Source organism: Propithecus coquereli, unplaced genomic scaffold, assembly GCF_000956105.1.
Source record: "Propithecus coquereli isolate 6110/MARCELLA unplaced genomic scaffold, Pcoq_1.0 Scaffold19, whole genome shotgun sequence".
Classification (NCBI taxonomy): domain Eukaryota; kingdom Metazoa; phylum Chordata; class Mammalia; order Primates; family Indriidae; genus Propithecus; species Propithecus coquereli.
This window is the reverse complement of record NW_012143856.1, coordinates 1,930,464-1,947,753: the sequence shown is the minus strand read 5'-3', so window position 1 is coordinate 1,947,753 and position 17,290 is coordinate 1,930,464. Positions and strand designations below refer to the sequence as shown.

At 32.3% G+C, this 17,290-nt stretch overlaps 1 protein-coding gene across 3 annotated transcripts in view; it reads left to right on the top strand.

Annotated features, from left to right (window-relative positions):
* The window catches only part of RSRC1 (arginine/serine-rich coiled-coil 1), a 456,738-nt gene that overhangs the window by 77,781 nt on the left and 361,667 nt on the right, over positions 1-17,290 (top strand). For 2 of the 3 annotated variants that reach the window (XM_012642863.1, XM_012642862.1), the window contains exon 4: positions 16,682-16,855. The exons of the other annotated variant lie outside the window; for it this stretch is intronic. In XM_012642863.1, the coding sequence (XP_012498317.1) occupies positions 16,682-16,855 (174 nt within the window). The remainder of the gene's footprint in view (positions 1-16,681; positions 16,856-17,290) is intronic. 3 annotated transcript variants of the gene reach the window in all.

The following is a 17,290-nucleotide window of genomic DNA, read 5'->3' as shown; positions in this document are numbered from 1 at the left end:
TAATGTTAATAACGCAGATAAAAGTAAGAAAGTAAACTTTGTTTCTATTTAAATATCTATAAGAAAAGTCGTGGGTGATAATTTGAGGATTTTTAAAATACCTTTCAAGAGAATAAACTGGTTTTATTTTCAAGAGAATAAATTGAGTTTTAATGTAATTTCCTTATTTTTTTCTTCTATTCCAAGTTCAAGTAAAATGACACTGCATAGTGTTTTTTTTAATATAACCTCTTCTTCCCTTATTCATTAGTAAAAAAATGGAAATGAGTGATAGTTTTTTTAAAAAAGTACCTTTTGTATTGGCTGTGTAAGTTGATCTAGTGAACTTATAGGCTATTCACTCTAAAATTGATTTAGTTAGTAACGGAGTTATGTTCTTGCTGTTCTTGTTTAAAGAGTAAAATATCAGCTAAAAATAGACATGATTATATATGGAGACCATTTCTTTTTAGGAAGGACTCCTATAAAAAAGGAGTTATAGAAATAAAAAGTAAAAGAATAATTTGTAAGTTTGAATATTAGTCCAAAGACCCTTTTTGGTCTTATTGTTGATAAAAATCCACACATACCAGGTGCTATGGGGCGAGGTCCCACTTTTAAATGTATTTTCTTTACTTCTTCATGTTGTTCCCAATAATATAAAATCAGTTATTCATACTGGGTCTTGAACTTGCATTTAGGAATACAGTTGTTAAATCACTCAGGAAACATGCAGGATAAAAAATCCATGGAGAAAACTAAGAAAAAGTATGATTTTTGAATTTTCAATCTCTTCTCCTTCCTATTATACAGTTTATGAAAAAAATTAAGGATTATTTTTGAAGTATTCACACAAATCAAGAAATATACTAACATATGGCCTTGATTTCAAATGCTCTTTCCTCTTGTACCTGAGTATACAATACAATATAACACAATGCAATATAATACACAATAATGCTGGGTGTACCTGAGTTCTGCTTTTCATTTATAAAATATGGTGACCATTGAGATCTTTCATGCCTGAGGCAGCCCACTTTCTCCAATTCTTTTATTATCATTAAAGCTTTTCTTGGCAATTAAAATATCGACATAAACAATTTAGAACTTATTCACAGATTAGGAAGAGCAGTAAAAAACAAGTGAGTTGGAAATCTTAAGGTAGCAATCTAATTTGTAAACTATTCAGACTGTCCATTTAAAAAGTTATGTTTTACATAGTTAAATTGAATGAAGTCTTGCAGCAAGTCACTTGAGGCTTTTTAAAGGTAATTTTTAAATGAGTTTTTTTAAGTAAATAAACTGAACTGTTAATGTCTTAAGTTTTTCTTCCAGATATATGTTAATAAAATTTTCTGTAATTAAGACATATTAAATAATTGTTCAGACTTTAGAAGATAGGACACAAATTGAGAAAGTAGTACATGAATTTATTTATTCATTTTAAACAAATATTTGAGTCTTTTTTTGTGACAGGCACAATTCTAGGCACCTGGAATACATTAGTTAGTAAAAGAAACTTCCCTTGTAGAGCTTACATTCTAGCAAGGAGGATAGTCAATGAACAATAAATATTATAAATAAGTAAATTATGTAGTATGTTAGGTCTGTGGAATGGAAAAAAAGAAAAACAGAACAAGATATAGGGCATTGGGAGTTCTGGAGGTCAAGAGAGAGGGCAGGTTTCAGTATTTAACAGGTTAGAAAGGATAGAGCTTAATGAGAAGAAGACATGTAGGCAAAGATTTGAAGGAGGTGAGGGGGGCATCTGAGATATCTGGGAAACAGTGTTGTGTTAAGGCAACAGGAAGAGCCAGTGCAAAGGCCTAAAAGGCAGAAAGATGTCCGATGTGTTTCTGTCTTCTGAATTTTTGAAGTTAATCACACATCATTTGTAAAGTTCAAAATGTCAAACATATAACTGACACTTAACGAACATAAGCTAATTTTAGAAATACTTTTTCTTGGGGTGGTAGGGACACTCACTAACTGGGTTTACATTGGATTGTGAATGGGCCGAAGGTTATAAATTTTGTTTTAAATTCCTTCATAACTCATTGGCCTGGTAGAACTCTCAAGGATTTCAGGCTACTATTCTTAGGAATTTTCCTGTTCTTAGTATCCTGGGCTCTTTGCGTTACTCAGGCCTATGAGCACTTAGGGCAGTCTTAGATTTCCTCAGACTCTCAGATTTAATGTTATAGGCTGTTATTGGAAAATACTTTAAGAGTTTATGTCAACATCTTTTTTATTTTAAGCTTCTTTTTGCCCACATGGAGTGCTTTCCTTCAAGGAAAGAATGGTTCAAATAAAATAATTAGGATTCCTTTTTTCTGATATAATATGTTTTGAATACTATTCTTCTCTTAAGGATAGGTATTCCAGCTTTTGTTTCTCATGAGTAGCAGGTTTTTTTTAAACGAAGTTTAAGTCTAGTTGTATTCTGTTTTTGCTAATAACTTGAGACCTTTATGAATATTAGTTATGATATGGTGCTGAGCTGTATAGTAATGCTATAAACCTCTATCTGGGCCCACACTATTCTGATTCGATAGTTTCCAATGCCTAATTTTTAAGTTTATTCTGTATTCTCCTTCTATGTGACTTTGTCAATTGTCACTCCTTCCAATTGTCCTCTTTCCCTTTCTTATCTTTTCCTCTACTTTAATCTGTTACTAATGCAGATAAAGATAAATAAGTTAATGTTAATAACGCAGATAAAAGTAAGAAAGTAAACTTTGTTTCTATTTAAATATCTATAAGAAAAGTCGTGGGTGATAATTTGAGGATTTTTAAAATACCTTTCAAGAGAATAAACTGGTTTTATTTTCAAGAGAATAAATTGAGTTTTAATGTAATTTCCTTATTTTTTTCTTCTATTCCAAGTTCAAGTAAAATGACACTGCATAGTGTTTTTTTTAATATAACCTCTTCTTCCCTTATTCATTAGTAAAAAAATGGAAATGAGTGATAGTTTTTTTAAAAAAGTACCTTTTGTATTGGCTGTGTAAGTTGATCTAGTGAACTTATAGGCTATTCACTCTAAAATTGATTTAGTTAGTAACGGAGTTATGTTCTTGCTGTTCTTGTTTAAAGAGTAAAATATCAGCTAAAAATAGACATGATTATATATGGAGACCATTTCTTTTTAGGAAGGACTCCTATAAAAAAGGAGTTATAGAAATAAAAAGTAAAAGAATAATTTGTAAGTTTGAATATTAGTCCAAAGACCCTTTTTGGTCTTATTGTTGATAAAAATCCACACATACCAGGTGCTATGGGGCGAGGTCCCACTTTTAAATGTATTTTCTTTACTTCTTCATGTTGTTCCCAATAATATAAAATCAGTTATTCATACTGGGTCTTGAACTTGCATTTAGGAATACAGTTGTTAAATCACTCAGGAAACATGCAGGATAAAAAATCCATGGAGAAAACTAAGAAAAAGTATGATTTTTGAATTTTCAATCTCTTCTCCTTCCTATTATACAGTTTATGAAAAAAATTAAGGATTATTTTTGAAGTATTCACACAAATCAAGAAATATACTAACATATGGCCTTGATTTCAAATGCTCTTTCCTCTTGTACCTGAGTATACAATACAATATAACACAATGCAATATAATACACAATAATGCTGGGTGTACCTGAGTTCTGCTTTTCATTTATAAAATATGGTGACCATTGAGATCTTTCATGCCTGAGGCAGCCCACTTTCTCCAATTCTTTTATTATCATTAAAGCTTTTCTTGGCAATTAAAATATCGACATAAACAATTTAGAACTTATTCACAGATTAGGAAGAGCAGTAAAAAACAAGTGAGTTGGAAATCTTAAGGTAGCAATCTAATTTGTAAACTATTCAGACTGTCCATTTAAAAAGTTATGTTTTACATAGTTAAATTGAATGAAGTCTTGCAGCAAGTCACTTGAGGCTTTTTAAAGGTAATTTTTAAATGAGTTTTTTTAAGTAAATAAACTGAACTGTTAATGTCTTAAGTTTTTCTTCCAGATATATGTTAATAAAATTTTCTGTAATTAAGACATTAAGATTTTGTCTCAAGTTTTTATCACCTATGAATAAAAAATAATCTTTAAAGAAAAATTATAATTTAAAAAATCTTAATTATTTTTTGGGAGAGTGATCTGTATTTTTTCTGTTTTGTTTTTGAATATGAAATAATCATAATGTTGATGATAAAACACATAGTTAACAGAGTTTGATTTTACAATCATATTTGTTTAAATTTTTTTTGGTACAGGGATTCCATGAACACTTAAATTTTAATGAACATATTTACGTGTAACATTAGAAAGCATGTTGATTTTTTTAATTCCTAAAATAGTATACCAGAATCATAATTAATGTTTAATAATTTAAATTTGTTCACACATATGGACCTTATTATTTAAAGAAATTTTGAAGTTTAGTGCTGTTATTACCTAAGTAGGATAATATGCACTATTTATTTGGTTAGGTGAGAAAACAGTTAACTTTTAAGGTACTGGTTTACTTAAGCACTCCTCTGTGTAACTCTCCCTCATACAGGTAGGTAATGTAGGAATTTGCTTCATTCTTCCATTTTAGAAAACTGTCAATTTCTCTTATAGAAATTATTATTATTGCTTTATTAAAGAGTCCTGAAGGCATTTTGCCTTCAAAAATTAACTTTTAGTTTTTATACATTTTAAAATTAATGGTGATAAATGTAAGCAACTAATGAAATTATTAGTGAGGTAAACATCTTTTTGATTTTTAAAATTAAGTATTCTATTTCTGTATTTAAAGTGATGATTTCAGTATTAATAAGAACTAACAGGTGTGATACTTATTATGGTCATCCATGAAAAACGTCACCCAAAGCCATAAGGTTTAACATATAAAGCTAGTAGCTACCGGCTGCTAGAGCATTTCATTTGCTGATTTTATTCTTCTACCCCTTTGTAATTTAAATGCCTTTATTTAAAAAGTTTAACTTAAGGATATTGTAAAATATATAGCATTTTAAGATTAGATGGTGTCCAGAACATATAGTCCAATGAGTTAGCCCAATGTAATTGGGGGAATTATTAAATGACACTGACCTCATTTCCTTTAGAACAATGAAAATTAATAGTTTCACATTTTATTAGGCTGATATTCCAGATGCAGTGTACATTTAATTAAGTGTAGTTTCCTTTTAGTTATGGTATGTGTATCTGTTTTTTGTCGCAAATTCTTTCTAGTTTTACAGTTTTCCACATGTTTTCTTTCACCATTTATGATTTTTTTCAAAGCAGAGCTATAGGATTTAAATCACTTTAGCATGCAGCAAAACAGTTCCCATTCAAACAATAAACGCTGTTTTAAAAAGCCTTTAGATCTTCTGTCACTTCATAAATATAAATGTATAAAAACGTTATGCAGTTGTAGTGCCCACCTGCTAATTAAATGCAGATTTTCTCAAACTTGTTTAAAATCTGTCTATTTGTTTCAACTCTGTCTCTGTTCAGAATACATATGGACCTTGTGAAACTAATTATGCTTATGGAGCAGCTGTTAAATTTAGTGCAACTAGTTTTATCCAATATTTTACATTTTAATTGATTACCTGTGAAGAAATTAGCAAATTAACACTTATTGTACAGTAACTGAATGGTCTTTTATGGTTACTTTCAGATACAACAAGTGAAACAGGCACTGATGGAATAAAGACATTTCTAGGATTTTTAGATAGAAAAGTTACCGGTGGACCTTGATTATCTGGTGTGAAAATTTAGGAAGACTGATGAGTGATGCCAAGCATCTGTGTGTTCTGTATCTTAAACATGAGAAGCAGATTGGAAAGTAATAGCTTTTTCACAGAATTTTGGTAACATATGGGCTTATCTGGATCTAAGAAGTCTTTGAAGATCTTTGAACTTGACTAAATGACTTAACCTTTGGCATAGTGGGTGGGTTATATGCTTTTTTAGTGGGGGAGGCACTGGCATTCTGCATTTCTCTTTTTTTTTTTTTCCTCTTCCCAATTCTACCTTTTAATAACTTTTTTTAAAAATGGGGAGACTAGAGATTATGATTGGGAATTTGTAAGGTTGATGTAAGAATTCCAAGGTATTTAGTTAAATGGATCTACTTGTAATAAGATAGGGTTAAATCTTTTGATAATATTTCAGAAATGAATCTGTGTAGATATTTATTTTCCATTTTATAAATTTTATTTGAAAATGATACTGCAATCAGATCTCACTGTCGGTATGGCATAATTGAAAGGATGCGCACAAACCTAGGTTCAGATTTCGGTTTTATCACTCATTTGCTCTGTGACCTCTGAACTTTTAAGAGTTCAGTTTTCTCAAAGTAAAAACAAAACAAAACAAAAACAGCTACCCTAACAGGAAAAAAAAAAATCTCCAAAGCACCTAAAGGAGATGAAATTTCAACTTTTTGTTTAAATACTACAGAGAATTGAGATAAAGTACATGAACACAGCCAGCATGTTTCTTAGTACATAGAAGATCCTTGACAATAATAGGGGAAAGTGTTATGCCCTATAGCATTGCTAAATACTAAACAAGCATATTGTTATGGGTATTTTAGAGCATTAACTTTCATAGTAAATGAGAGATTGGTTTTGATTTTTATTTACCAGCTTCAAATTCTGATAATTCAATAGTAAAACGTGATGTGAGTTATAGGTCCAAGTAAATGTATCTGGAATTTTGATAAGAAATGTTATTTCAGTTGGGCAATATAAGTAGGAAATTACATATCAGGAATATGCAAACAATCCCTGTTTACAAACACTTGATCTATAGAAACTAGAGGCTTGAGCCTCTGCCCTTGGTGAGGACAGTTGACCTTGGTTTTGCAGTTTAGAACATTTGACAATTAGGCTGATTTAAACAGGTTTCTCAAGGCAGATGAGGTGTCGATGAGTAACTAAACCTGAAAAATATTTGCCTGCTTAATTTGTCTTAGTTAAAATTCAGAACATGTGTATTTTCCCTAAAGAAATAGTGTTGTTTCTGGTGAGTGTGTTTGTGTAAGGTTTCAGGTGCTTTCTCATTAGTCTTATGTGGATTGGACTGGAAAACTAGCCATTGTGATTTTTATGGTGAGTTTCAAATAACAGATTTATAAATGAAGTTTCAAATATTTTTTTTAGCCTTTGAAAGGAAAACTGTAAGCATTAATTCAAGTAGAGAATAGTATAATGAACCCTCACATGGCCATGATCTAACTTCATAAATATCAAAGCTTGCTTTTAGGCTTTATTAGGATGGGTCCAGAGTAAATTTACTCTGTGGCTAATTTAGCTCCAGTATTAATACTTGACTCTATGCAATGCCTATGTACGAGGTGTCTCTACTCTGGCTGGTGGAAACACTGTTTCTCCCTGTATGATATTTAGAAATTCTACTGCTTTCCAGTATATTTTCCTCTGGTCCCGTGGAATTTCACCTTATCAGAAGATCGAGGGGACCCTACCTCAGGTTTCTGTATTCCTTTTTCTGTCCAACTTCCTCTTCTTTGGTATAGTTTCTTGCAAATTCTAGTAACCTTGGCCTACCGAAAAGTCTCTGTCTCCTCAACTCAGCAAATCCACCAGGCTTTGTTTAGGTTCCCTGTTATTTCTCTGTGGCCTGCAACCAAGGCAGTAAGTTGGGACATACCTAGGGCTTCTTTTTCTGTCTCCCTTTTTTGGGAGATCACCGTCATATGCTACCTGTCATGCAGTGACTGAAACAGTTGTTTCATATGTTTTATCTGCTTTTCTAGTTGCTTATGGTAGAGGGGTTATTCTCATAGCTTTTAACTCCTAAATATTCTAATAGTGATAATTTTATTTGTGATTTCTCTATTTTTAAATAATTTCCACCAAGAGTTTATCAACTTAATTAATCTTTTCAAAGAGTTAGCTATTGTCTTTCTTGATCTTTTGTTTCATTAATTTTTGCTTCTTTTCCCTTTCTTTCCTTTCACCTTTGAGTTTAATTTTCTTTTCTTTTGCTAATTCTTTGGATAGATGCTTAGATCATTTATTTTTAGCTTTTATGCTTTTCTTATATATGCATTTAGCTCTATAGATTTTTAGCTGAGCTGTGCTTTAGCTATAGTCTACTCTTTTTTTTTGAAACATTGTCTCGCTTTGTCGCCCAGGCTAGAGTAAGGTGGTGTCATTATAGCTCACTGCAACTTCAAACCTCCTGGGCTCAAGTAATTCTCCTACCTCAGTCTCCAAGTAGCTGGGACTAAAGGCATGCACCACCATTACCCAGAGAATTTTTAATTTTTTATAGAGAGAGGCTCTCACTATGTTGCCCAGGCTGGTCATGAACTCCTGGCCTCAAGGGGTCCACCTACCTCAGGCTCCCAAAGTACTGGGATTATAGGCATGACCCACTGTACCTGGCTTGCTTATTAGTTTATATTTTTTTAAGTGTCCTTTGAGTTGTTTACCTAGAAATTGTAGCATGTCCTTGACTTAATTGGTATCTAACATAAATTATTACTTTTATTCCTTTTTTTTTTCCTGTAGCTTTGACTCTTGAAGCATAGCTTGGCTGCATGTAACATTGTGAACACACTTCTTTTTTCATGAGTTCCTCAAGGAAAATTAAAGCCATTGCTTTACTGTGTATTTTACAATTGAGAAGACTGCTGCCGATTTGACTCTGTTTGTCAGTGACTTAATCAGAGTATTCTTTTTTTTCCTTTATCTTTAATGTTCATTAACTTCATCAGGATACATCTCAGGAGTTAATTGTGGTTAGCCCATTTCCCCAGATATGCAGATGACCTTTTCTAGATGTAGATTCCTTTAGTTCCAGAAATGATTTTCATTGTGATTGTAATCTAGAATGTTACCTTGTTTTTTCTTCTAGAGCCTCAGTTATGTTGGATGTTCCTTGTTTGCCTCTTCTTTATATCACTTTCTCTGATTCTTCTACTATTTTTATTTTCTTTCTCTTGGTTCTTTTCATTACTAACATCTGTGTTTTTTATTATATGCTTAGTCTTATTCTACTTGAGCACCTTGTAATATAGTATTCATTTCTGAGATGACTTTTTCTTTTTTAAAATTTCTCCCCCTAAAATCAGATGGCAATCATTTCATATCTTCCTGTTGTTTGTCCATTTTTGTTCTGAACTTCTGTTTTGCTTGTTTCTTTATATTTGATTTATGTTGGAGTGTTATGTTTTAGTCTTCTCCACTTCGTGTATTTTTTTTTGTGAGATATATTTGCATTTTTAAAAAAATTTTGATACTTTCTTTAGTTTCTTTGTATGGATATTATATTTTCTTTTTTGTTCATGGTGATGTGCAGGATTTTCCTGTAGGAATAGTAACAGACAATTCTGTGGATGGACTGCAGGTTTTGTATGGCTGTAAGGTTTCTGGAATGACACTGTACTGTTTAGTATGGTGAGGAGCATTTCTTTAATAAATAGGGAATTCTGTGGTGACAGCTAGGTCTGTTTTCAGATCCTTTGATATAATCTTGTTTTTACAGGGCCCTCATCTTCAGCAATTTGTTTTCTAATTTTCCAGTACCACCAAGCCAACAATGGACACCTCTCTTTCCAAAGTGCATCTCTTTCCTAGAGTGTAGGTCCTATTAAAAAAATTCCCCTTGTTGTTATCATTTTAGATGGATTTTGGCAGGGGATAAAATTAGATGCCCATGTTCAAAGTGTCATCCTGACATGGAGTCCGTGATAGTTTTTGTTCAATGTGTAAATATATTATTTAATTTTAATTACAGGTTTATTTTATGGTAAATGTAGTCTTTATAGGACTTAAGAGACTATTTGAAGTATTGTAGCATTTTTTTTAAAGACAAAATATTAGGGTATTTGTTTTGATTACATGTGTTTAGAACTTATTAGCCAATTAAGAAACTTGACAAATTGGTTTTTGAGGGCAGTAATTCATTTTATGTAGGAATGTTATGGTGATTCTTCTTATTCTGTAGATATTGAAAGCATTTATCTGGTATAATAGGACATCTTGCTGTCCATTTATTGCTTATATATTGTGCGTTCTAGAGTGCCACATTTTTTATCAAATGTTTCTTTGCTTATAATATATCTCCATATTGGCTTTGGTACTCTAGAGACTTCTAGAGTGATTTATCAGAAAGGTATTTATTTAAGGAATGAGGGACAAATACCATCTTAAATTTTAATATGGTTTCTTTGGCTTTTTTGTTTGTTTGTGGTAGGAAATCTCTTTACTCTGACCTGGTACTTTTTTCTTTATGGGGATCCTTCGAATTTATAAGTAAAGTTACTTAATAAAGTAAATGGTATTGTTCATATGTCTAGGATGTGAGTTTTCTTCAAAATTGTGTAACGTCAAAGAGTACAATGTGCACCACCTGAAGGATGGACATATTTGAAACTCAGACTTAGGGGGGAGGGGGGGCAAGGGCAACATACGAAACCTAAACATCTGTACCCCCATAATATGCTGAAATAAAAATAAAAAAAATAAAAAAAAGAAACAAAAATTGTGTAACGTAATTCTTATGACAGCTAAGAAGTTAGCAGCTTTAGTTCATTTTCAATCTGTGCTTCATTTTGTGACTCTTTTTTAACAGGCTTTATTAATTTTTGTCTGCCTCTGTTTTTAGATTTGTTGTCTTTTCCCCATGCATATTTTTTAGAGTCACTTTTTTGCTACTTTTAGCCTGTAACCAAGAATAAGAGGCCTGCCATATGAGGATTAAAATAATGAACATTAAGACATTGGTGGTGGGTGGGGGGAGGCCCAGTGGTGATGTTTAAAACTTTCTACTTTCTTAAATTTGACATTGCGAGTGACTTAACTTGTAGATATGCTATTGCTATCGTAATTCACTGAACCACACCAGCAACATTTTTAGGAGGATATTCCAGAATGACATGGATTGCTTATATGAAGACATAGGGTGAGTAGTGATCATTTTAGAGAAAGGCAGGCATATGTTTTCTACAATGGATTCTTTCTGTTAGGGCAAAATGAGCTGAGTTTGGAGATAAAGTGAATTTGCTTAATTAATTGGCTAAGTTGGGAGGAATAGCAGTGATTGGAAAAGAAGTTGCTAAAGGAGGGTTGGGTAGGTAGTAATCAATGTAAGACCTCCCTGCTAATTGCACTATGTAGCCTTGCTGTCATGGTGATAGGAGAATGATTATACTCTGGTTTCTCTGGGACTGTGCCAGTTTAGCCCTGTTGTCCTCATGATATAGTACCCCCTTCAAGACCTACCTATGTCCCCAGAATATCCACTTTTATTCTCAAAAGGCTTGAAGTCTTGGATGACAGATGTATTCTTCCCATTAATAGCAAACCACTGAAGATCGTGTATTATATTTGGTTACTAAAGGTTATCTGTGGAGAAGACGTGGATTTTAGTCCTTCAGATTATTATTCACCTTCCTATATAAAAGAAATACATTGAAACTTGAGTGATCTTTATACCAGCCCTAAGATTTTAAAGGTCTGTCAAAATCAGAATGCTACTCTTTACTGCATTAGCTATGGTGTGAGGGAAATGTATTTCATACACCTTGATTCAGATTTTACAAATTCATTAAAATTGGTACATCCCTCAATTACTTCTTAGTGCCTGCCTCGTTCTCCCAAGTCACTTGTCTGTTATCTCACAACCCAGTTAGGTCCTATTATTTCATCCTCATAGTAAGGTAATTATTACTTCCATTTTGCAGATAAGGAAACAGATGCTCAGAGAGGAAATAACTTATTCAAGGATACTATTATTTGAGGAACTCTTCATTTTTTAACTTAATACTTACATAATTTGAGGTATATTAGTAACAGATAACATTTAGTTCTAAGAGTACAGTAAAAACGTAATTTCACCAAAAGCCACCTCATCTGTAATCCACAAATGGTTGTATATTTTGTCCAACACTATATATTTCTTTTAAAAAAGAGGCAAACAACTACATTAGCTTATATTGGAGATTTATTTAAAAAAGAAGATCTTAGAGTTTTGTTAAACTAACTCACCTGCCTTTTGTTACTCTACAATTTTTACAGCTACAATTTTTACAGCTAATTGCTTGAATCATATTTTGATCCTAAGCACTATAGAACCAAATTAAGATAATACCTTGTGTGTCTATATACACGTTTCATGTATATATATATAAAATATATATATATATGTATGTATGTATAGTGTCTGAGGTTATCACGAGAAAGGCTGTCCTCCATTTTTATTATTGCTTTCTTTTAAACAGAAAACTTTAAAATTTTGTAGATTTTAGTAATAATCTGGTAAAGTTTCCATATATCCACATGTAATAGAAAATTTAATCAGAAAGGAATAGGATAACATCTGTGGGGGTAGTAAGTTGTGATGATAAAACTTTGATATGGAAAAATAGTTGTGTCAAAATTAGGAATAGAGAAACTTCCAGAGAAAATGGTAGAAATTTTATATTTGTAAGTTAGGACAATAAAATAATTAAAGCCATGTTACATTAGTAGCAATAAATAATTATAACTTCTCAAAATCACATTTAAAAAAGTTTGTGGGTTTGTGATCCAATATTCTTTTTTATTTACTGAGTGAACCGATTAGAGATGGAAGAGGACAAACATTACTGCTGCTGAAAGCTATGTAATTCTCTTCAAGCCCCACATACATCCTGGTTACCCAGGACTAGTTCATGTGATCTCTTCATCATCCACAGTGTTTATTCTTTGGTAATTTGTATTTCCTCTTTTATTTTTGTTTGATCAATCTACCTAGAGATTTATCAATTTTATTGATATTCTCAGAGTACCCGATTTTGGCTTTGTTAATTTTCTCTGTTGTTTTGTATTCCATTGATCTTTGCTCTTTTCTTTAATGTTTCTTTCCTTCCATCTACTTTGGGTTTATAGTACTTCGCTCTTCTTTTTGTAGCTTCTTAACATGAAACCTCAGGTAATTGATTTTAGATCTTTCTTCTTTTCTAATGTAAACATTTAAAACTATAGATTTTCCTTTTAATATTGCTTTAGTTGCATCCCACAAATTATCATATGTTGTTTTTTCATTTTCATTCAGTTCAAAATATCCTTGAACTCCTGGGCTGAGGCAGTCCTCCTGTCTGAGCCTCCCAAATAGCTGGGACTACAGACATGTGCCACCAGGCCCAGCTAATTTTTTTATTTTTTATTTTATGAAGATGGAGTCTCACTATGTTTCCCAGGCTGGTCTTGAACACCTGGCCTCAAGCAATCCCTCTACCTCAGCCTCCCAAAGTGCTGGGATACAGGCATTAGCCACTGTGCCTGGCCCTCTTGTGATTTCTTACTTGACCTGTGAACTATTGAAAAGGATATTATTTAATTTCTATATATCTAAGTTTTTTCTAGATGTCTTATTGTTAAATTCCACTTTAATTCTGTTGTGTGAGACATACATTTTCTATATGATTTCTACTTATGAACTGACCCTTTGATCATTATGAAGTATCCATTTTTATTTTAGTGATACACTTAGTTTCTGAAGTCTGGTTTATCTGATATTAATATATTTACTTCAGCCTTCGTATGTTTACTGTTTGCATGATGCGTGTATTTTTTAGCCATTTACTTTCAACCTGTCTGTATATTTAAAGTACATATTTTATAAATAGCATATAGTTGTGTGTTGCTTTTTAATTCATTTCATAAGCTCTGTCTTTTAAGTATTTAGTTTATTAACATTTACTATATTTATAGTTATAATTAGATGTAGGTCCAATCACATTTTATATTTGTCCACTCTGTTTTTTGTTCCTTCGTACTGCCTTTCCAGCTTCCTTTTGGATTAATGAGTATTTTTAAGAATTTCTTTTTAACTGATCTTTTGGCTTTTTAGCTATACTTCTTTCCTTCTTTGTTTTGTTTAGGTAGCTGCTCTCCCGCTCGCCTCAGTGCAGGAGTGGGGAACCTGCGGCCTCAAGGACCCATGTAGCCCTCCAGATCCTCAAATGTGGCCCCTTAAATGTATCCAAATTTCACAGGACAAATCCTTTTATTGAAAGGATTTGTTCTGTAAAATTTGGATTCATTGAAAAGGCCGCATTCAAGGATCCAGAAGGCCACATGTGGCCCCAAAGCTGCAGGTTCCCCACCCTGAGATATGTATTACATCTACCTTCATTATAATCCCTACAGTAAAACATTATAATTTTTACTATAAGCACTATGTGTATTTTAAATAAATTAAGGGAAATAAATAATTATTGATATTTACCCCTGTATTTACTCTTTCTAGTAGTCTTAATTCCTTCCTAAAGATCCAAGTTTTCCATCTGTTATTATTTCTCTTGAACTTTCTTTGGTATTCGTTGTAATACAATTTTGCCATTGATGATAATTTTTTACTTTCCCTTTATCTCAAAAATGTCCTTATTTTACTTTCATTCTTGAGGGGTATTTTTGCTGAGTATACAATTCTAGGTGGACTTTTTTTTTTCTGTCATCATGTTAAGAATTTTTTTTCACTGTCTTCTGATCTTCATTATTTCTGATGAGAAACCAGCAGTGATGATTGGTATCATTGCTCTTCTGTATGTAAAGTGTTTTTCTCTGAATACTTTCAAGATTTCTCTTTACCTTTAGTTTTTATTAGTTTGGCCGGTTGTGTTCCTAATCATGGGCTGCTTCATATGTATCTTACTTGGGATTTGTTGAACTTCTAGAATCTGTAAATATGTCTTTCACTAAATTTAGAAAATTTTTCCCACCACTTAAATGTTTTCTGTCTCATTCTCTATCTTTTCCACTTCTGGGTTTAAATAAACATGTTAGACATTTGAATCTTGTCACATGTATTCTCAAGGATCTGCCTTTCTTTTCTTATTAACAGTCTTTTTCCCCCTTAGTTATTCAGATTTGATAATTTTGATTGATTTATTTTCAGGTACACAGATTCTTTCCTCTGTTCTCACCAATCTACTTTTAATCCCATTTCAGAGATTGTATTTTTTAGTTATATATTTTGTATTTTTTCATTTTCTAATTTTTAAGCTAAGATTGCCTAGCTTTATATTCATTACAAGCATAGTTATTACTTTAAATCCTTATTTGTGAATTCTAACATTTGGCTCATCTTAGGGTTGGTCTCTATGTATTATATTTTCTCTTCAGGATTGAGCACATTTTTCCTGTTTCTTTGTATATCTAGTAATTTTGGATTTTATTGTGGACATAGTGAATATCATATTGTGAATACTCTATTATATTCCTCTTAATAATATTGACATTTTGCTTATCTTTTTGTTTGGCAGGAAAATAGCTTGGTTGGTTTATAATTATAAAAATTCTGTTTCTATGAGGGAAGCTAAAATTTTGGTTCAATGCTTTTATTCTTAGCTGTTTTCTGTCCTTCATGTGCTGATTTAGGGTTCAACCAGAGATTTGAATGGAGTTTACATATAGAATTTTTGGGTCCCTCCTTTTACTTTTTTACAGGATTACTCTTTCATTTACCTGTTGCTTTAGTTGTCCTGAGTCTGTCTTCTGTTTTCTGGGGGACAGAAAGCCTGCAGATTTTCTGTTGGAGTTGTATCTGTTCTACATGGCACAGACTTCAGCTTGCTACAGAATAGAGGTTGATAAAGTGGGCAACTTTCTCATTGTTGTTTCCTTTTTACAAGTGTTGGCCCCCTGCAGAATCTGCCTGTTTTTGGTCACTCTCCAGTGCCTTCATATATAGTCTACCCTTGAACAACTCGGAGGTTAGGGATATCAAATTCCCATGCAGTCGAAAATCCATGTATAACTTTGACTCCCCCAAAACTTAACTACTAATAGCCTTCTATTGACTGGAAGGCTTGCCAGTAACATAAATATTTGATCAACACATATTTCGTATGCTATATGTATTATATATTGTATTCTTACAATAAAGTCAGCTAGAGAAAAGAAAGTGTTATTAAGAAAATCATAAGGAAGAGAAAATATATTTACTATTCATTGAGTGGAAGTAGATCATCATAGAGGTCTTCATCATCATTGTCTTCACATTGAGTAGGCTGAGGAGGAAGAAGCAGAGGAGAGGTTGGTCTTGCCTAGTCAGGGGTGGCAGAGGCAGAAGAAAATCTGCATGTAAGTGGACCCATGCAATTCAAACCTTATTGAAGGGTCAACTGTAGTTGTTTTTGTTTTATAGTTGTCTGTAGAATTGTCAATCTGATAGAGGCTTTCTTGTCATTACTATAACCAGGACCTGAAATCACTACTTCTTAGCACATAATGTATTCTACCTAATACTGTCATTTTAAACAAAGAATGGCTGGATTCGAGTGGATGAATAGTTACATTGGAACAATTAGAAATAGGTTGAATAGATAAGGAAACAGAGATTGTAGGGCTAGGGAAAGCCTATCCTTGTGGACTAGATTACATACATTTGATCTGTTACATTATCTGAGCAGACATGAATTATTGAGACTTGATTTGAAACTTTAAGACTTTCACTTGCAAACACTTGTTTATTGCACCTTAATTTCCTGCAAAGTTGGCAACATATATTTGCCTCCTATATCATTTCAACTGAGAGTACTTATTCATAAAGAATCATTCAGATGCTTGCTTCACACAGTTATTTAAATTCTAAGTTCATAACTAAAACTAATTAGCTTTTTCAAATAATTTTCAAGGGTGTTTACATTTCATAATACAAAATATACACTAAATTTATTTAATAAAATCTGCTTACTGTAGGTCCAGGTCAAGACCTCGTCCACGTTCTCATAGTCGAAGCAGTGAAAGGTCCAGTCACAGAAGAACCCGTAGTCGGTCTCGGGATAGAGAACGACGTAAAGGAAGAGAGAAGGAGAAAAGAGAAAAGGAGAAGGATAAAGGCAAGGACAAGGAGTTACACAACATCAAACGTGGGTAAGTTGAAGCAAGTCTTATGTGGTGATGACTTGGTGATTCCATGGCAATATTCAAGTGAAATTTTTATTCTCTGAGGTTTTCATTTTCCTACCCTTATGGCTAAATTGCTGTAAGAGTGGAAGAAGGTGAACAAAGAAAGAGGAGAATTCAGTAGAGAAAGGATAAAGGATAAATCTATAAATAGTTGTCTCGAATTTTTAGTGTGTTAAAATTATCATTTCCATTTTCATTTAATAATATAACAAATCTTAGAAACACAACATAAACAGCAATATCAAAGTTTAGTATGTAAATAAAATACAATTTACCTAATTCTTTAGGAAAGTTCTACATTCTGTTTCCTTTGTCATGAACATAAATTTAAAATTTGAAGACTACTTAGTGATTAAAGATGTCTGTTAGCTTACTGCAAAACTGTTCTGGGAAAGGGTA